The sequence below is a fragment of the Sabethes cyaneus genome, chromosome 3 (genome assembly GCF_943734655.1).
Source record: "Sabethes cyaneus chromosome 3, idSabCyanKW18_F2, whole genome shotgun sequence".
Lineage (NCBI taxonomy): Eukaryota > Metazoa > Arthropoda > Insecta > Diptera > Culicidae > Sabethes > Sabethes cyaneus.
Genome location: NC_071355.1, coordinates 69,259,203 through 69,273,773, shown reverse-complemented (window position 1 = coordinate 69,273,773; position 14,571 = coordinate 69,259,203). Strand labels below are relative to the sequence as shown.

The 14,571-nt window shown below is 39.1% G+C and overlaps 1 protein-coding gene across 1 annotated transcript in view; it reads right to left on the bottom strand.

The window, feature by feature from the left end:
• Window positions 1–14,571, bottom strand: part of LOC128741102 (protein crumbs) — a 126,096-nt gene that overhangs the window by 32,793 nt on the left and 78,732 nt on the right. Inside the window, exon 3 of the mRNA XM_053836677.1 lies at window positions 8,512–9,720. Within this exon, the coding sequence (XP_053692652.1) occupies window positions 8,512–9,720 (1,209 nt within the window). The remainder of the gene's footprint in view (window positions 1–8,511; window positions 9,721–14,571) is intronic.

Genomic DNA, 14,571 nt, shown 5'->3' with positions numbered 1-14,571 from the left:
AGTTAGGTATTATTTCTGGTTCTACTTGATTTCTTGGAATTCTCTCTGCGGTACATGCTGCGCAGTTGGCCTGGCCATTGACAAGAAAAATGATTGATTCAAGTAATCGTTATTTTCCAGGATGCTTTCAAGAATTGACTGCGTTAGTGTGAGCTTAGATTAGATTGGAAATTTTGAGTCTAATTTTCAGCCCATATTTAAGTCCATGCTCAAAACCAATTTCAAATTTAATTTGAAGTCTAATCAATTCCAATTTCCAGTTCAAACTGAATTAAAACTTCAAGCTCAAATTCATCTAAATTGAAGCCTAATATCAAATCTAACTTCAGTCCAATTTGAAATTTAATTTCATACCCGATTTCAAGTCCAATTACAAGTTTAGTTTAAATTGAGTCTTAAAAATATATGGCCAATTTCAACCAATGCACAATGGGCAAAAACGAGCTCGTAATCCCAAGTGTTAGAAGCCGCTGGTTTGGAATCTTACAAGATACCTATTCTTATGTAAAAAAAATGCGGGAAATCGATTGGTGATGGTTTCATCCTGCGCAGACTTTGGGAAGTGGTCCATTTTACCCTATTTTCCCCAAAAATCATGATAAAAGCTAATTAAACAGTTTAAAAACTTACATGCCGCCCGTGAAACGAACTCAAATAGCTTCCAAATTTTGTCAAAACATCAGAAGAATCAAATTCCATCCATTACATACTGTGCAAAATGCAAGAATAGTCCATTTTGCCAATTCACCCCCATATACATAGATAACTTAATTAAAGCAATTAAAACTAACTCAAAGGCAAAAATAACCTTCAAAAGAAATGTGTATTTTATCATACTGAATAACTTCGGAGAACAAGTGAAAGCAATAAATTAATTGGATGCGAAGTTATTGTACAGAATTGATTTTTAAGAGTACTTTTTAAATAAATCATTATATCTCGCAACTAGCAAAAGATAGATAGTTATTATATTCAGCAAAGTTGCTCATTTTAGTGTGTTCTATAATTTTTTTGAATAAAAAAATTTTTTGGACGAATTCAAAAAAACAAAACTTTGTATCACCCTGATAGATGAATATCAGATTAACTTGATAGTTTGAAAAGATGCGCTGTATTATATTGATAAACTTCCCCAAAGACACCATCGTTCAAAAATTACGATTTTTTACGCAACAGCAAAAGAACGTGTTTTTGTAGATCTAGGAGAGAATCAGGCAAAACGGACCGATTGTGAATTCATCACGCTACTAAATCGATGACAAACAACTCTCCTGATGTCTTTCGAGTAAACTGGTACTATTCGAGTTTATCTCCTTGTCTTTGAATTAGCTTTAATCGCTCTAATTAGGTTTTACTATGTATTTAGGGGTGAATTGGGCAAAATGGACTATACCTGCATTTCGCACAGTATGGAATGGATGGGATTTGATTCTTCTGATGTTATGACAAAATTTGAGTTCGTTTCACGAGCGGCAAATAAGTTTTCATACTGTTTAATTAGCTTTTATCATGATTTTTAGGGAAAATAGGGCAAAATGGACCACTTCCCGAAGTCTGCGTAGGATGAAACCGTTACCAATCGAATTCCCGTATTTTTTTACATAAGAATAGGTATCTTGTAAGATTCCAAACCAGCGGCTTCTAATACTTGAGATTACGAGCTCGTTTTTGCCCATTGTGCAATGTTGCAAATTGAACGAGAAGCCAACGTTGTCTACTCGCGGGTGAGTATGAGAAACATAGGATTCAACGCTAATGCCGCACACGCAAGCGTAAAACAAACAGCCACCGTTGGTGTATGCAGACATTCTGCTACCTACACACTCGCACACGCACATCCTCACATCGTCTTCCTGCATAGCTTATGCGCAAGTCAAATAACTCATGAGTACTCAGCTGCCCATGAGGCATAGTAGCGTACTGGGATACAGTTTTTATATCACTTTTTCTTTTCTTCTTTATTCTCGCCCTCGATTCTCCTGGAAGTGCAAACCCTCGCGAGTAATCGGTTTCAGCAGCTCGGGCTGCAACGAAGAACGAGAGCGACGACCGTAGCTGTTAGCTTAACCTTCCTAATGCACTAGAAAAAAGTTACATATTATGCATTGGGTTCGAAAACGACCCAAGTTTTGAAATTGCTCTCATTCATCCATTTTCAATCCGAATTTCGTTTTCTTTACCTCGTTTGAAAGCTATGGCCAAAAACTGGCACCCAAGGGGGTGTTAGGGAATATTTGTTGACTAATGACCACTTCTGCGTCGGTTCCGGAACACCCACTACCAGGTCCCGTGGGGACATTTTTATATTTTGAGATAATTCATTTTGCGGCACATCAAATCACATTGGCTAGTTAAAATAAAATTAATGGAAGTACAATGGGTGCATTTTGGACCCAAACGGCCACTTCCTCATCGGTTCCGAAACATCTGGTACCCGATGTTTGAGGACATTTTTGAATTTTAGGATGATTTATATTGCGATTCGTCATATTACATCAGCTTGATAACATAAGACTATTGAAAGTATAATAAAGACATTTTGAAGGCAAATGGTCACACCAGCATTGGTCCCGGAACATCCGGTACTCGATTTTTGGGGACATTTTTGTATTTTAAAACAAATAAACCAATAAACAAATTTTAGGAAAACTCATCTTGCCACTGATTGAAGTAAAATAAGATCATTTTAGAAGCCAAATGGCCACTTTATCATCGGTTTCGCAAAATCCGGTACCTGGGGTGACGTTGCGATTCTCGTTTCGAATGATTTTGGTTTGTTTCGATTACGTTAAACAAATGGGCGAAACGAACCAAAATCACTCGAAACGAGAATCGCAATGTCACCCCTGGTTCCGTGGGATATTTTTGAATTTTGAAATAATTCATCTTGCGGCACATCAAATCACAACGCCTTGATCAAATAAGACAGTTACACGAGCTGTGAAGACAATTTGAAGACAAATGGCCATTTCACCATCGGTTCCGGATTATCCGGTACCCGGTACTAAGGGCAGTGCAGTGATGGTAAAAACTCAAAATCTCAAAACGCATCAAAAATCAAAATCAATTGTGAATCAGGTCAACTTGATCCTATGCAGAAAAACTCACGCTTGAGTTTTTCTGTTTTCATAGCAAGAAGCACAAAGCTCACACATCTTTCTCCCCGCTTGATCACATTCTGCTTTGCTTCAACTACCTGGAGCTATGCACATATAGATACAAATTCGTTGTTGAACAGCATAGGCGCTCTCTCGTGCGAAACGTTGCTGTGAAGGAGCGTGAGAAACTGAATCTCTAAATAATTCGAAAAGTTAAACTAAAACACACATTTAAATTACAAGTTTATCTCATTCTTATCAGACTTTTTACGTTCTAGTTAAGAAAATGTCGATTCTCACGAAGGAAATACGTAAATTCCGCTTATATGTTTGCCATGTTTATTCTTGAATGTTGGTGGCATTCTTCGCTGATGATGTTTTCTCTGACGGTAGATTCTTTTTCGTGCTCTGATTCGTTGTAATAAAATGCCAACTGTGGAAGAATTAAGCAAAATGCTTACAGCTGAATTTAGTTCACATCGCATAGCAACAGAGACATCGTGTATAATAGCGAGAGAAATTCATATGTGAGTTTCGCGCTTGTGATCAAGGTTGAAATTTCATGTGCTTGAAATCTCTTTGAGTTTTTTGCTGCTATGAATTTCTCAACACTGATTGCATGGTAATTCATCTGCCCCGAGTTACCCCGTTTTACGGTTTATTATAAATAATGGGGCCCCATTGTACTTCCATTATTGTTATTTTATCAACGCGATGTGATTTGAGATGCCGCATGGTAAATTATCTCAAAATCCAAAAATGTCCCCCGAAACTGGCACCGGATGTTCCAGAACCAATGGTAAAGTTGCCATTTGGCACTGTTTTACTTCGATCAGACTTATTTAATCAAGCCGATGTGATTTGATATGTCGCATTATGAGTTATCCTAAAATACAAAAATATCCCCAAAAATCGGATACCGGATGTTCCAGGACCGATGCTGATGTGGCCATTTGCCTTCAAAATGTCTTTATTATACTTTCAATAGTCTTATGTTATCAATGTGATGAAATTTGACGTGCCGCAATATAAATCATCCTAAAATTCAAAATTGTCCTCAAAACCGGGTACCGGATGTTCTGGAACTGATGGGGAATTGGCTATTCGGGTCCATAATGTCCCCATTGTACTTCCACTAGTCTTATTTTATCAATCCAATGTGATTTGATGTGCCGCAAAATGAATTATCTCAAAGTATAAAAATGTCCTCCGGGACCTGGTAGTGGGTGTCCCGGAACCGACGCAGAAGTGTTTATTAGTCAACAAATATTCCCTAATATACCTTGGATGCCAGGTTTTGGCCATAGCTTTCAAACGAGGTAAAGAAAACGAAATTCGGATTGAAAATGGATGAATGTGAGCAATTTCAAAACCTGGGTCGTTTTCGACCCCAATGCATAATTTGTAACTTTTTTTGCAGCTGCTCTTCTAGATGTCGCTGAAAGCTGAAACTCCCCCACAATACTAGTTTCCCAAAGTTAGGAAAAGTCAGACAATTTCAAGTCTCTAGCTCATTGCGTTACTGAGTATCAAGTTTTGTAAGTATGCCGATGGGTCGAAAACGACCCCAATGCACTAGGAAGGTTAACACACACTCGCCAAAACTCGTCGCAATGAATGAATAAGTACGAGCGAGAGTCCGAAAGGGACGCTCATGCCGGCGCGGCGCGTTCGTTAGAATGAGTACGCGTGTGTGAGAAAATTAAACCACAAGAGTGTGGGCTTCGCAAGTCAAATTTAAGGTTTAATTCAAGTCCAATCTGGTAAAATCTAGCTTCTATTCAATTTCAAGTCCACTTTCAAGTCTAATTTTAAGTGCAATTTTAAGTTCACTTGTTAAATTTATTTCTATAGTTTGTTTTTTGACGTTTGATTTTTGTGTTTCGACTTTTAGTTTTGAACTTTCGACTTTTACTTTTAAATGTGTGATTACATTTGACATTTGTAAAATTAAAATTAAAATTTTAATATTTGAATTGTGACTTTTGACTTTTTGCTTTAGACTTTCAACTGACTGACTTTCCAGGACCCGCATTCGGACGTGGCCGGCGACGGTATTGATCAGCATGCAGGCCCAAGTAACAAATTCAATTTTAAGATGCACTTGAAGAGGTTTCCAGCATTTGCTCCTTAAAACCGAATATAAAACTTGCAATTCTACAAATCTGCGATAAAACAGCCATAAAACCCTTATAAATCTGGGGAGGCCCACACTAAAGAAGGTTCTCAAGAATATTTCCAAAAATCCTTTTAAAACATGTAATTCTTATCGATATGTAGTTATAGTGACTTCCAAGAGTCGGTTGAAACTAAAAGAAAACCACCACAAGTGTTGATGATTTTATGGTTGTCGTCTCAAAGAACACTTGCAAGACATCATACACTTTTCACAGTTTTAATTTTTTTAAATTGACTAAAAGCTATGATAGAAAAAGTACTCACAGATATTGCTTTCCAAAATACATATAAATGAAAATTGAAAATAATAGCAGCTGCTTTGTTGTCACTCAATGAGAAATTTTTCATGCCACGCTCAGTTTGTCGATGTTTTGTGACATGAAAGTTAGAAAATTTTAACGCACCGGTTATTTTCGCTAGATTATTAAAAAATTCAATTAATTAAAAAAAAATCAATAATTTCATGAAGAAGTTGATAGCTACCAAATTTTTAACAAATTGCAGCAAAAAGTCTTTTAAGTGACCGAACATTTATTTAAAAATATAAGCTCGCTTATGGTATTGCATAACAACATATTTATAAACGCCCATATGCAATTGGCTAGAATTTCAAAAGTAATCAAAACAGTCCTGTTCGCCATTTTTTTAATGGTTTTATCTAAATCAACCAGAAAGCGCTTATTAGACTAACATTTCTTGCACAAGACAAAGAAAATTTTTCCAAGAGGGCGATAAGTTCATCTATACTTATTGTATTCTTGAAGAAGACAAGTTGTGCTTGAACAAGAATTGTTTGAATTACTTAAGGGGACCAAGTTTTTTGCAAGATAATCATTCTCGTACAAACAAAGAAAACGTCAACAAAGTGTCAATGTAAAATGTTTTTTGTGCCTGAGGTTCACCTACTTCTATTGAGTTTAATTTAAGTAATTTAATTTTTTAAGTACAGTAGTCATTATGATAACCCATATAAATTGATTTTAAAAATTAAAAGAGGGCTGCACGCAAGTCCAAGTGTAAAGTTTAATCTGCAAAAATGTTTATATACTTTGTCGTTACAACCGTCTTTATAAAAAATATGCTTCAACTGCTTCAAACTCTTCGAACATTTTCCCAACACCGGTTAATGACCTCTATATTCAGTTTAAAAAATACAAACAACTCTACAAACCGGCACCGGACCACCTCCGCCAAAATACAATCGAACCAAATTTTATAATAACATACAAATCTACCATTGATGCATCATCACCGGCATAGTCCTTCCTCAGCTCATTTGGAAATCTTCATTGTTTTTTGATTTCGCTGATTTTTCATATGAAATCTTGCTAAAATTTGTTCAAAAGATCTATATTTGTTCAATTTTCTCCTGGTTCAGATGCCCATTTTGACAGATCAGTTGTTTACGCTCGAATGTTCTTTCTTCAGAGTATGGTTTCTCTTACAAGAATATACGGTTTTAAGACGGTTTTATGGTAGCATTGTTAAGACAAACCAATCTTGCAGAAGAATGTCATAATTTTTTGTCAAAACTATTGCTAGGTTTTAAGGAGCGTCGTTTTTGAGCAGAAATCAAGTATCCTTTAAAACAACTTATAAGGTGAATTACACTTATTGATATTTCAGTTTTATGCGTGTTTCTTCAAGTCTCCTTCAATCATACTTCAGAAATGTTAATCAAATAAGAATGCATTCACTAGAGGAAAAACATTATAAAACCTGATAGATTTTGCAATGCTCTAATAAAATTACTATAAGAAATGCATAAGACCAATTTGCTATTGGATTGTTACTTGGGAGGGACCTGATAAGGTTGCACAATGAGGAATAGCGTGCTGTCCCAAGTATGCTTTTTCCAGCCATCATTTTGCAATTTTCATCGGTCCTGGTCAATAACGGAGTAGCAGCACACGGTCGGTATCCTATACTTATGCTTATGCTTAGACTTTCAACTGACTGACCTTTAACTCCAAGTTCTTCAACTTTAATTCCAATTTCAGATCGAATTTAAGACCTAGTTCAAGTTAAATTCCATGTCACATTTCTAGTCCTATTTCATGACTAATTTAAAATCCATTTTAAATTCTAAATTTAAATACAATTTATAGTTAAATGTAAGGTAAAACAAAATTTCAAGTTTAAGTTAGAATTCAAATTATAACCCCAATTTTAATTTAATATTAAAACCAATCTAATGTTCAATCTTAAGTTTATTTCAAGTCCATTGATAAACCTAGGCTAGGGCCCGTTTCATAATGTAACTCTGAAATTCGGAATTTTGTGTAAAAATAGATCCCCCTTATAATGATTTTTCCAAACCAAAACATGTTTTTGGGGGGTCGGTGCGCCTCCTTCTGTTTTTGTCTGGGCACCCCAGTGGTTATCATTAAGATCATCCCTGACCAGTTTTAGAGGATTTTACAGATATTGAACGCCCTGGTATCGTAGGCTGTGGTGTATACAACGATGTCATGTCCATTTAAGGGAGCTATCAACTCACACCGACAACAACAGGGCCATGAAAACTACTAATAAATTATGATAACATCGTTCCACTATGTTTATAGTTTTACCATAACCAAAAGAACACCCCAGCGGTTTCATTGCGTTTACAACCTTAATTTTGAGTAAATTTTGAGTATGCTGTTTCCAACCTGTGAATCCGCTAGCACAAATGCATGTAATATTTCTACCGTAACCCGGTGCGGGATTGTTGCTGCCGACGATGGCGGTGCTAGTGGGCACGGCGGCACTAGGGCTGGCACGCACACAGCTGGCACCGTTGTAGCAATAGCTAGAGCACGCATTGGATTGGGCCGACTTTTGGGCGATCGCAACGCGCCCGCTCTGCTGGTGCTGGCCAGCTGTGCCGCCGGCGGCGGCGGTGGCCGTGGCCGCGGCGGTGTGCTGCTCTACGCACTGGCCTATCAAGCCTACGGAAAACGAATTCAATGTGGTAAGGGGGAGGTCAACTTTCGAATTTTGAATTTTTGTTACTATTTGGTGTTACGCTGGCGGGTTTGCGAATTGTGCATTGATTCGATAAGGCGTGCAGCGCTGCAGGGATATTTTGGTACAGTTGATAACCCAGCTGCAGACTTTTTTTGAGTCAATGCACAAAATGTTTCTAGGGTTAGTGTTAAAATTGATTTGCCAAAAAGCTTAGATACGGATGGGATAGTGAGGAAGGGTGTGAAGCTGAACGCTAACGTTTATGACCATCCGCTCTACTCACCTGTAGTTCCAGGTTTGCAGACACACCGACCAGACACGCAATCGGAATCAATGGGACACTGATTGCAGCCTGGTTCAATTTCGCACAGCTCTCCTGAAAAACCTGACGGACAGCGACATTCGAAACCAACTTGGGTGTCGATGCACGTTCCACCATGCTGACAGGGTGCAGATTTGCACTCGTTGATGCTCAGTTGGCAGTTGGCACCGGTAAACCCAGTCGGACATTCGCACAAGTACGATCCATAGGTATCAAAACAGGTTCCACCGTTCAGGCAAGGATTTACGGAACACTCGTCGATGTTATTCTGACAAAGCGTCCCACCGTATCCGGTTCCTTTACAATCACAAGTAAACGCATCAACACCATCCACGCATTTTCCTCCGTTCAGACACAAATTTGGTTTACAATCATCCCAATTGATTTCACAACGTGGACCAATAAATCCTTTCAGGCAATCACATTCGTAGTTGCTTTTACCCGGTGGAACACGACAGATTCCATCGTTCAGACACGGAGTCGGATCACACAGCGGGTGAGAACTGAGTTCGGTTTCACAGAGCGTTCCTGTAAAACCAGGAGCGCAAATACATTTGTAATCTCCTTTAGAATCTTCCTGACAGCTACCACTATGTTGGCATGGATGCGATTGGCAAGGATTGCCCATGTCAATTTCACAATTTTTCCCTTTGAATCGGGACGTACAGTGACATTCGTATCCTTCAGACCGCGAGATACAGGTTCCATGCTGCATGCACGGATCCGTTGCACAATGATCCTTTGGGGGTCCTGTGAGGACATCGTGATCCGTACAGGGTCCCGGAGCTAAGGGACATGGGCCAAACACGACACCTTCGTAGTTCATTGCACTCTGATTGAACACCAGCCCTGGTCCGTGGAGCAAGCATCCCGAGTATTGATTACCAAGGATCAGCACTGCCGCTTCGTCCTTGATGTATTTGTTTGTGATTAGCTGACTATTGAAGGTCTGGTTCGCTATCGTCGTCGACTGCTTATCGATGATGCAGTACAACGTTCCCAGCTGGTACACAAACTGCAGCGTGTGCCATTTATTATCAAGGAAGCGGCCCGTAACGCGTGCCTCCAGTGGCTGGCTGCTGGGCGCTGAAAGCACTATCGAAACTGAATCCGGCAGTACCGATACCAGCAGGGCATGGCTGGCATAACGTTGGGACAGGATTTCACCACCTGAAAATGGAAAAAAGTAATAATGCATGGATTATTGTTTGCAAATACCACAGGAAATCGTAAATAATCTTTCACTCGCAGTTTGACCCGCTTTCATCGTGGAGAGTTTGTTGATATTGTTTCGAAATCTCATTGTTTCGTATTCAGATTTTTATTTTAATGGCTACTGGCAAATGCATCACCTTGGTTAGCAAGGACCTATACGTTTGGAACCGTTTCGTGTCAACCGGCCGTGAAGCAAGCCGGTCATTGCCACACATACCGCTAGAGGTCAACAGAAACAAGTAGACAGTTGGAAGCATAAATAATTTTCCCGAGCTACCGACTCGGGCACAACCGCTATGCGATCAAACAACATGCAGAGAAAAGTTCATTCCACAACACTATAACTCTAGCTGAGTATCAACACGTATAAGAGCCAGTCGAACAATTAACACACTTCTGGATATGCAATGTAGGTACTCCGAGTGCTTCGCGCATGTACACCTCAGCGGCAACAGCGCCAGCGGCCAGTCAGCAGCGGTGGCGCCGGAGTGACTCATGCATGCTGCTTGCGAGCGCGGGAACCCGCTCCAGCCGGCGTCTCCCGTCTCCCATCGTTACTGGGACTCGCATCGTTCGTGGGCCATAAGACCAAATCTAGGTCTCGCTTGGCGCTAGGCGAGCGAGCGAGGTAGACACAAAATAGACGGGTTTTGTCGCAGCATTAAGAGCTCTTTCCGTTTGTGTTCCAAATAAGACCCAGTTTTGTGGAAGAGTTTCGGTCCGCAGCGGTCGCAGCGCAAGCACGGTAACGCGACGGATGCCAAACCCGATTAGAATGAGCGTACAAAAACGTTTTCAAATATTAATATCAGTTGATACCTACTATATCATTTTAAAGGACATGGCCGTCGTTTTCTTATTTACATTTTTTTTTAGATTTTGATTCTATAGGCTTTTCCACTTATTTTGATACTAATTTTGAAACGATCCGACCACGAGAAGTGAATGAAAAATAATAAATCTCCTTAGTGCTTCAGCGTTTCACGGAACAAACTCAGTGGTATAAGACGCCACTCTTGTAAAATCATATTTTTCAAATTTCATGTAACTTTCTCTCGGAAACTAAACAACATGTTGGAGCAAACTTTTTTTGTTTCGTTTTATTGGTGAATGTTTGGAGAATGGGTCTATAACTTACGAGAACGGTGAACGAAACACGGCCTGAGAAAAAAAGAAAAAGTTCTCTGATAAGACGTGTAACTTTCGACATCCGCTAAAGAAACTTTAACGGCTGAAAGCTACGCGCTTCGAAAGCTAAGTATCTTTTCTGCAGTTCTGTGCCGTTGTTGATGAGGAAATCAAAACTCATCATAAAGCAGTTAAAGTAGTGTTGGAGATCGATTATCGTACCGAGAAGCTGCTCTTATTGTTTGCACACCGATGCAACCCTTCAACGAAATCATGCATCTTTTATTACACGGAAAGGAGCAATTTTAGTCTCTCCGGAGAAGTTTATAGGCATAAAATGTAGGTTATTACAGGTTAAGAAATTACGATTGGTGTCACAAGTCTCACTCTAACCGACATATTTAAATTTATGCTCATCAACCTAAAATGGTTTTAAAAAAAACTAGATGTGTGTTTTTTGTGAGCCAAGTGTGTCATGAAAACATAATCAAAATGCATTTTATTGAAATTTTTTTTTAGAGTAATTTATTCAGAATACCTCTCCTAACGTAAATAATACTCTTCATCAACACTTTTTGATCAATTTTTATGAACTAAAAACCGAAACAAATCTCAACCTGCATCAACATCACTTACATAGCCGTTTCACTGGTCTGCCGTCATATGCAAAAGTGACGTAAACGCCAATTGGTCAAAAACGGTTTTATTTTGCCAAATGGTGCTTTACGCAATGCTTTTGCTTCTGCTGTTAAGAACTCGATGCATTTTCATCGAAAACTATATAAAAAATTGAAAAAACAAAGTGACGTAACCGCCATTTCGCTGCAAAAATGACGTTATAGTGTTAACTGCGGTATAAACCACTTTGTTACACATTAATTCAATTGAATATGTCATATCAGATGGTTTTAGTGAAAAAATGGCTCAATTCACCTAAAAGTGCATTCGTGATTTTCTCATATTTAAAAAACAAGATTTAGATAACTCAATATGTACCCAGGTTAATCCACATCTAAAACACATCCAAATTGTTCCAATAAGGCCAGAAATGCATGCGATGGCCAATGCATGGTTTGCCAATAAGTAAGTTAAAACAACAAATTTGATACCCTGCCTAACAGGGTTCCAGATCGGAAATTAGTCATTCCCCTCGGGCAATAAGCACTATAAAACTATTGCAAAACGGTGAATTGATTATCCCGCAAACACAGGATTGTGAAAAAATGGTATGTGCTTAAAAAATTATTGGACATTAAAATAATCGCTTTATATTTGACATAAATTATATATGATCAATCTCCATGGAAGTAAGTTTTAGAGTTGCTTTTTAAAAAAAGCTTCAATATGGTAGATGTCCTCGGCAACCTTTTGAATATTATTAATGTGAGATACACATAACATTCGCATATGAGTGGTTTTGGAGGTTCAGAATTCAGATGCATCCTAGCAATAAGTCGTCAGAAAAAGTATGTATTTTAATGTAACGAATAACTCGTTAGAACATTTGAAAGCACAAAAAAACATCTGCAAAGTTATTGGTATACAATGATTTTAGAGGATTTTTTCTGAGTCATTATGTGTTACAAAAGAGTTGAGGTATTCATCAAAGCTGCTTATTTTAATGTGTTCCAAATTATTTATGAAGATGTCATATTTTTGGATCGATTTACAGGAAACAAATTTTTTATCACCCTAATAGGTGGATACATGATCACCATGATAAATTAAAAAGGTGGACCATATTTTTTTAAATAACTTCTCCAAAGACACCATCCATGTTAAATTCCGCATTTGCATGCTGTCCCTGCCGTTTTGTTCGCCGACGTCACTTTTGCAGTGAAACGTAAAAATTGAATTTGTATTTATACACAAAAGTGACGTTAGCGCTTGGATTTCATGTAATCTACAAAACAATTAATGAAACACCAATGGTTAGTTAAAATACATCAAAATAAGCAATTTGTACAGAAACAAATTCCGAAATTGGGCTTTACTTAGAAATTGCCTCGAATTTTAGTTTTTTGCTTGTACTGAAAAATGTGCAAAATGGATTAACGTCACTTTTGCATATGACGGCAGTGGTGGGCACCGCTAACCGAAAATTTAGCGTCGCTAACCACTAATCCGCTAACCGAAAAAAAGGTTAGCTGGCTAATCGATAAACTCATATTAGCAAAAATTTCGTTAAACGCTATTACCCAGCCAATTGGTGATGACCCCACCTACGTACTGCCAATCGTAGGAATTGATTGTGTACATAAATAATTTGACAGCGTTATCAATTGATTTTTAGCAGTTGTGACGAAAACAGGCAAGCAACTTCACTCAATGCTTTGTTCGTACTGCGAGATGAAGCCCGGAGTGAAGGAGTTGGACATCGTGATGTACTTCGTGTCCACCGGATATAGCCGATCCGGCACATACAACGTCCTCTCCCTTCTAGAGAATGGATTAGTGCAGTAGAAGCTAAAAAGGGACACCAAGAGCAAGTTTCCCTCAGCCTTCCGCGCCTTAGGGAGGTCGGAACTAAACAGTGAAGAAGTACCTCGCCAAAATGGACATTTTTCTGTGGATGCATCAGTCAAGGCTGGCTGAATGCTGAAGGTGATGGTGAAAAACATCTTACCGGTGCAGGATGACGAGACTTACTTGATGTTAGACGGCAACGACTGGCAAAGCACTGGGTACATTACTCCCCACCAAGAAGGTAAATGATGGCCTCAAATATATCTTCCACACAAAGTTCCCAAAGAAGGTCCCTCTGTAACCATCGATCAGCGAGAAGCGAATGTTCAAGCTGCTGTTCTTTCCTTTGGGGCTTGTGGTGACCGGAGATATATACAGTATGATGTGCTTGCTAGAAGTTACCACCTGGAAGACGTGGTCTTTTGGCCGCCCTGGCCTCGGCCCAATATGCCAAAAGGTCAATGGAGGAAATGTACTGGCTAAAGATAATTATTGTACTGAATACCGCCAACCCTTCCAGCGTCCCCCAACTGCAAACAGTAGAACATTTTTATCGTTTCATCGGCCATGATTAACTACACCGGGACTACACCGGGACTGACCCCAATCGAAGCATTTGTTGTAGAAGGCTTAATAGAAGTAGCATTAAAGGAAACCTTTTGTAGTTCTTTTCATCGCCGTCCATATTTTGTTTATTTTTGTAATGCATACGTTATCATGGTCGTTTCATGAAAAAAGGTTATAGGTAATTACTGTCGAACACTCATAAAAAGTATGTATGTTACTCTTGTTGACTTTTTCGGTGAGAAATAAGAACTAAAATGTTTTCAGCGAACGTTTCGACTTACTATGCTTCAGTCATTTACTTGACTGTCCTGTATGTTATTCAACATCGCTAATGAAGATGTGATCCGGCGAACGAGCATCAAAACGTACATTATGCATCCTATCAACTTGGCTGGCAAATGAGTGAACATGTGCAAATATATCACGTCTGTTTTCTAACTCCTATCTCTACCTCCACGAGGTGCCGGCTGGGGTACGGTAGCCAAAGTTGCGCACCTGGTGGTACGCAACTTTGGTTGTCGTATGCAGACAGAGAAGGTGGAACACTCGCCGTGTGGTTTCCGGCTACCTAATCATGCAGTTCGGCGCAGGATTTTCGGAGGACGTGGCTGCGGGGTGTGAGCACACCGGGAGAGAGTTATTTTC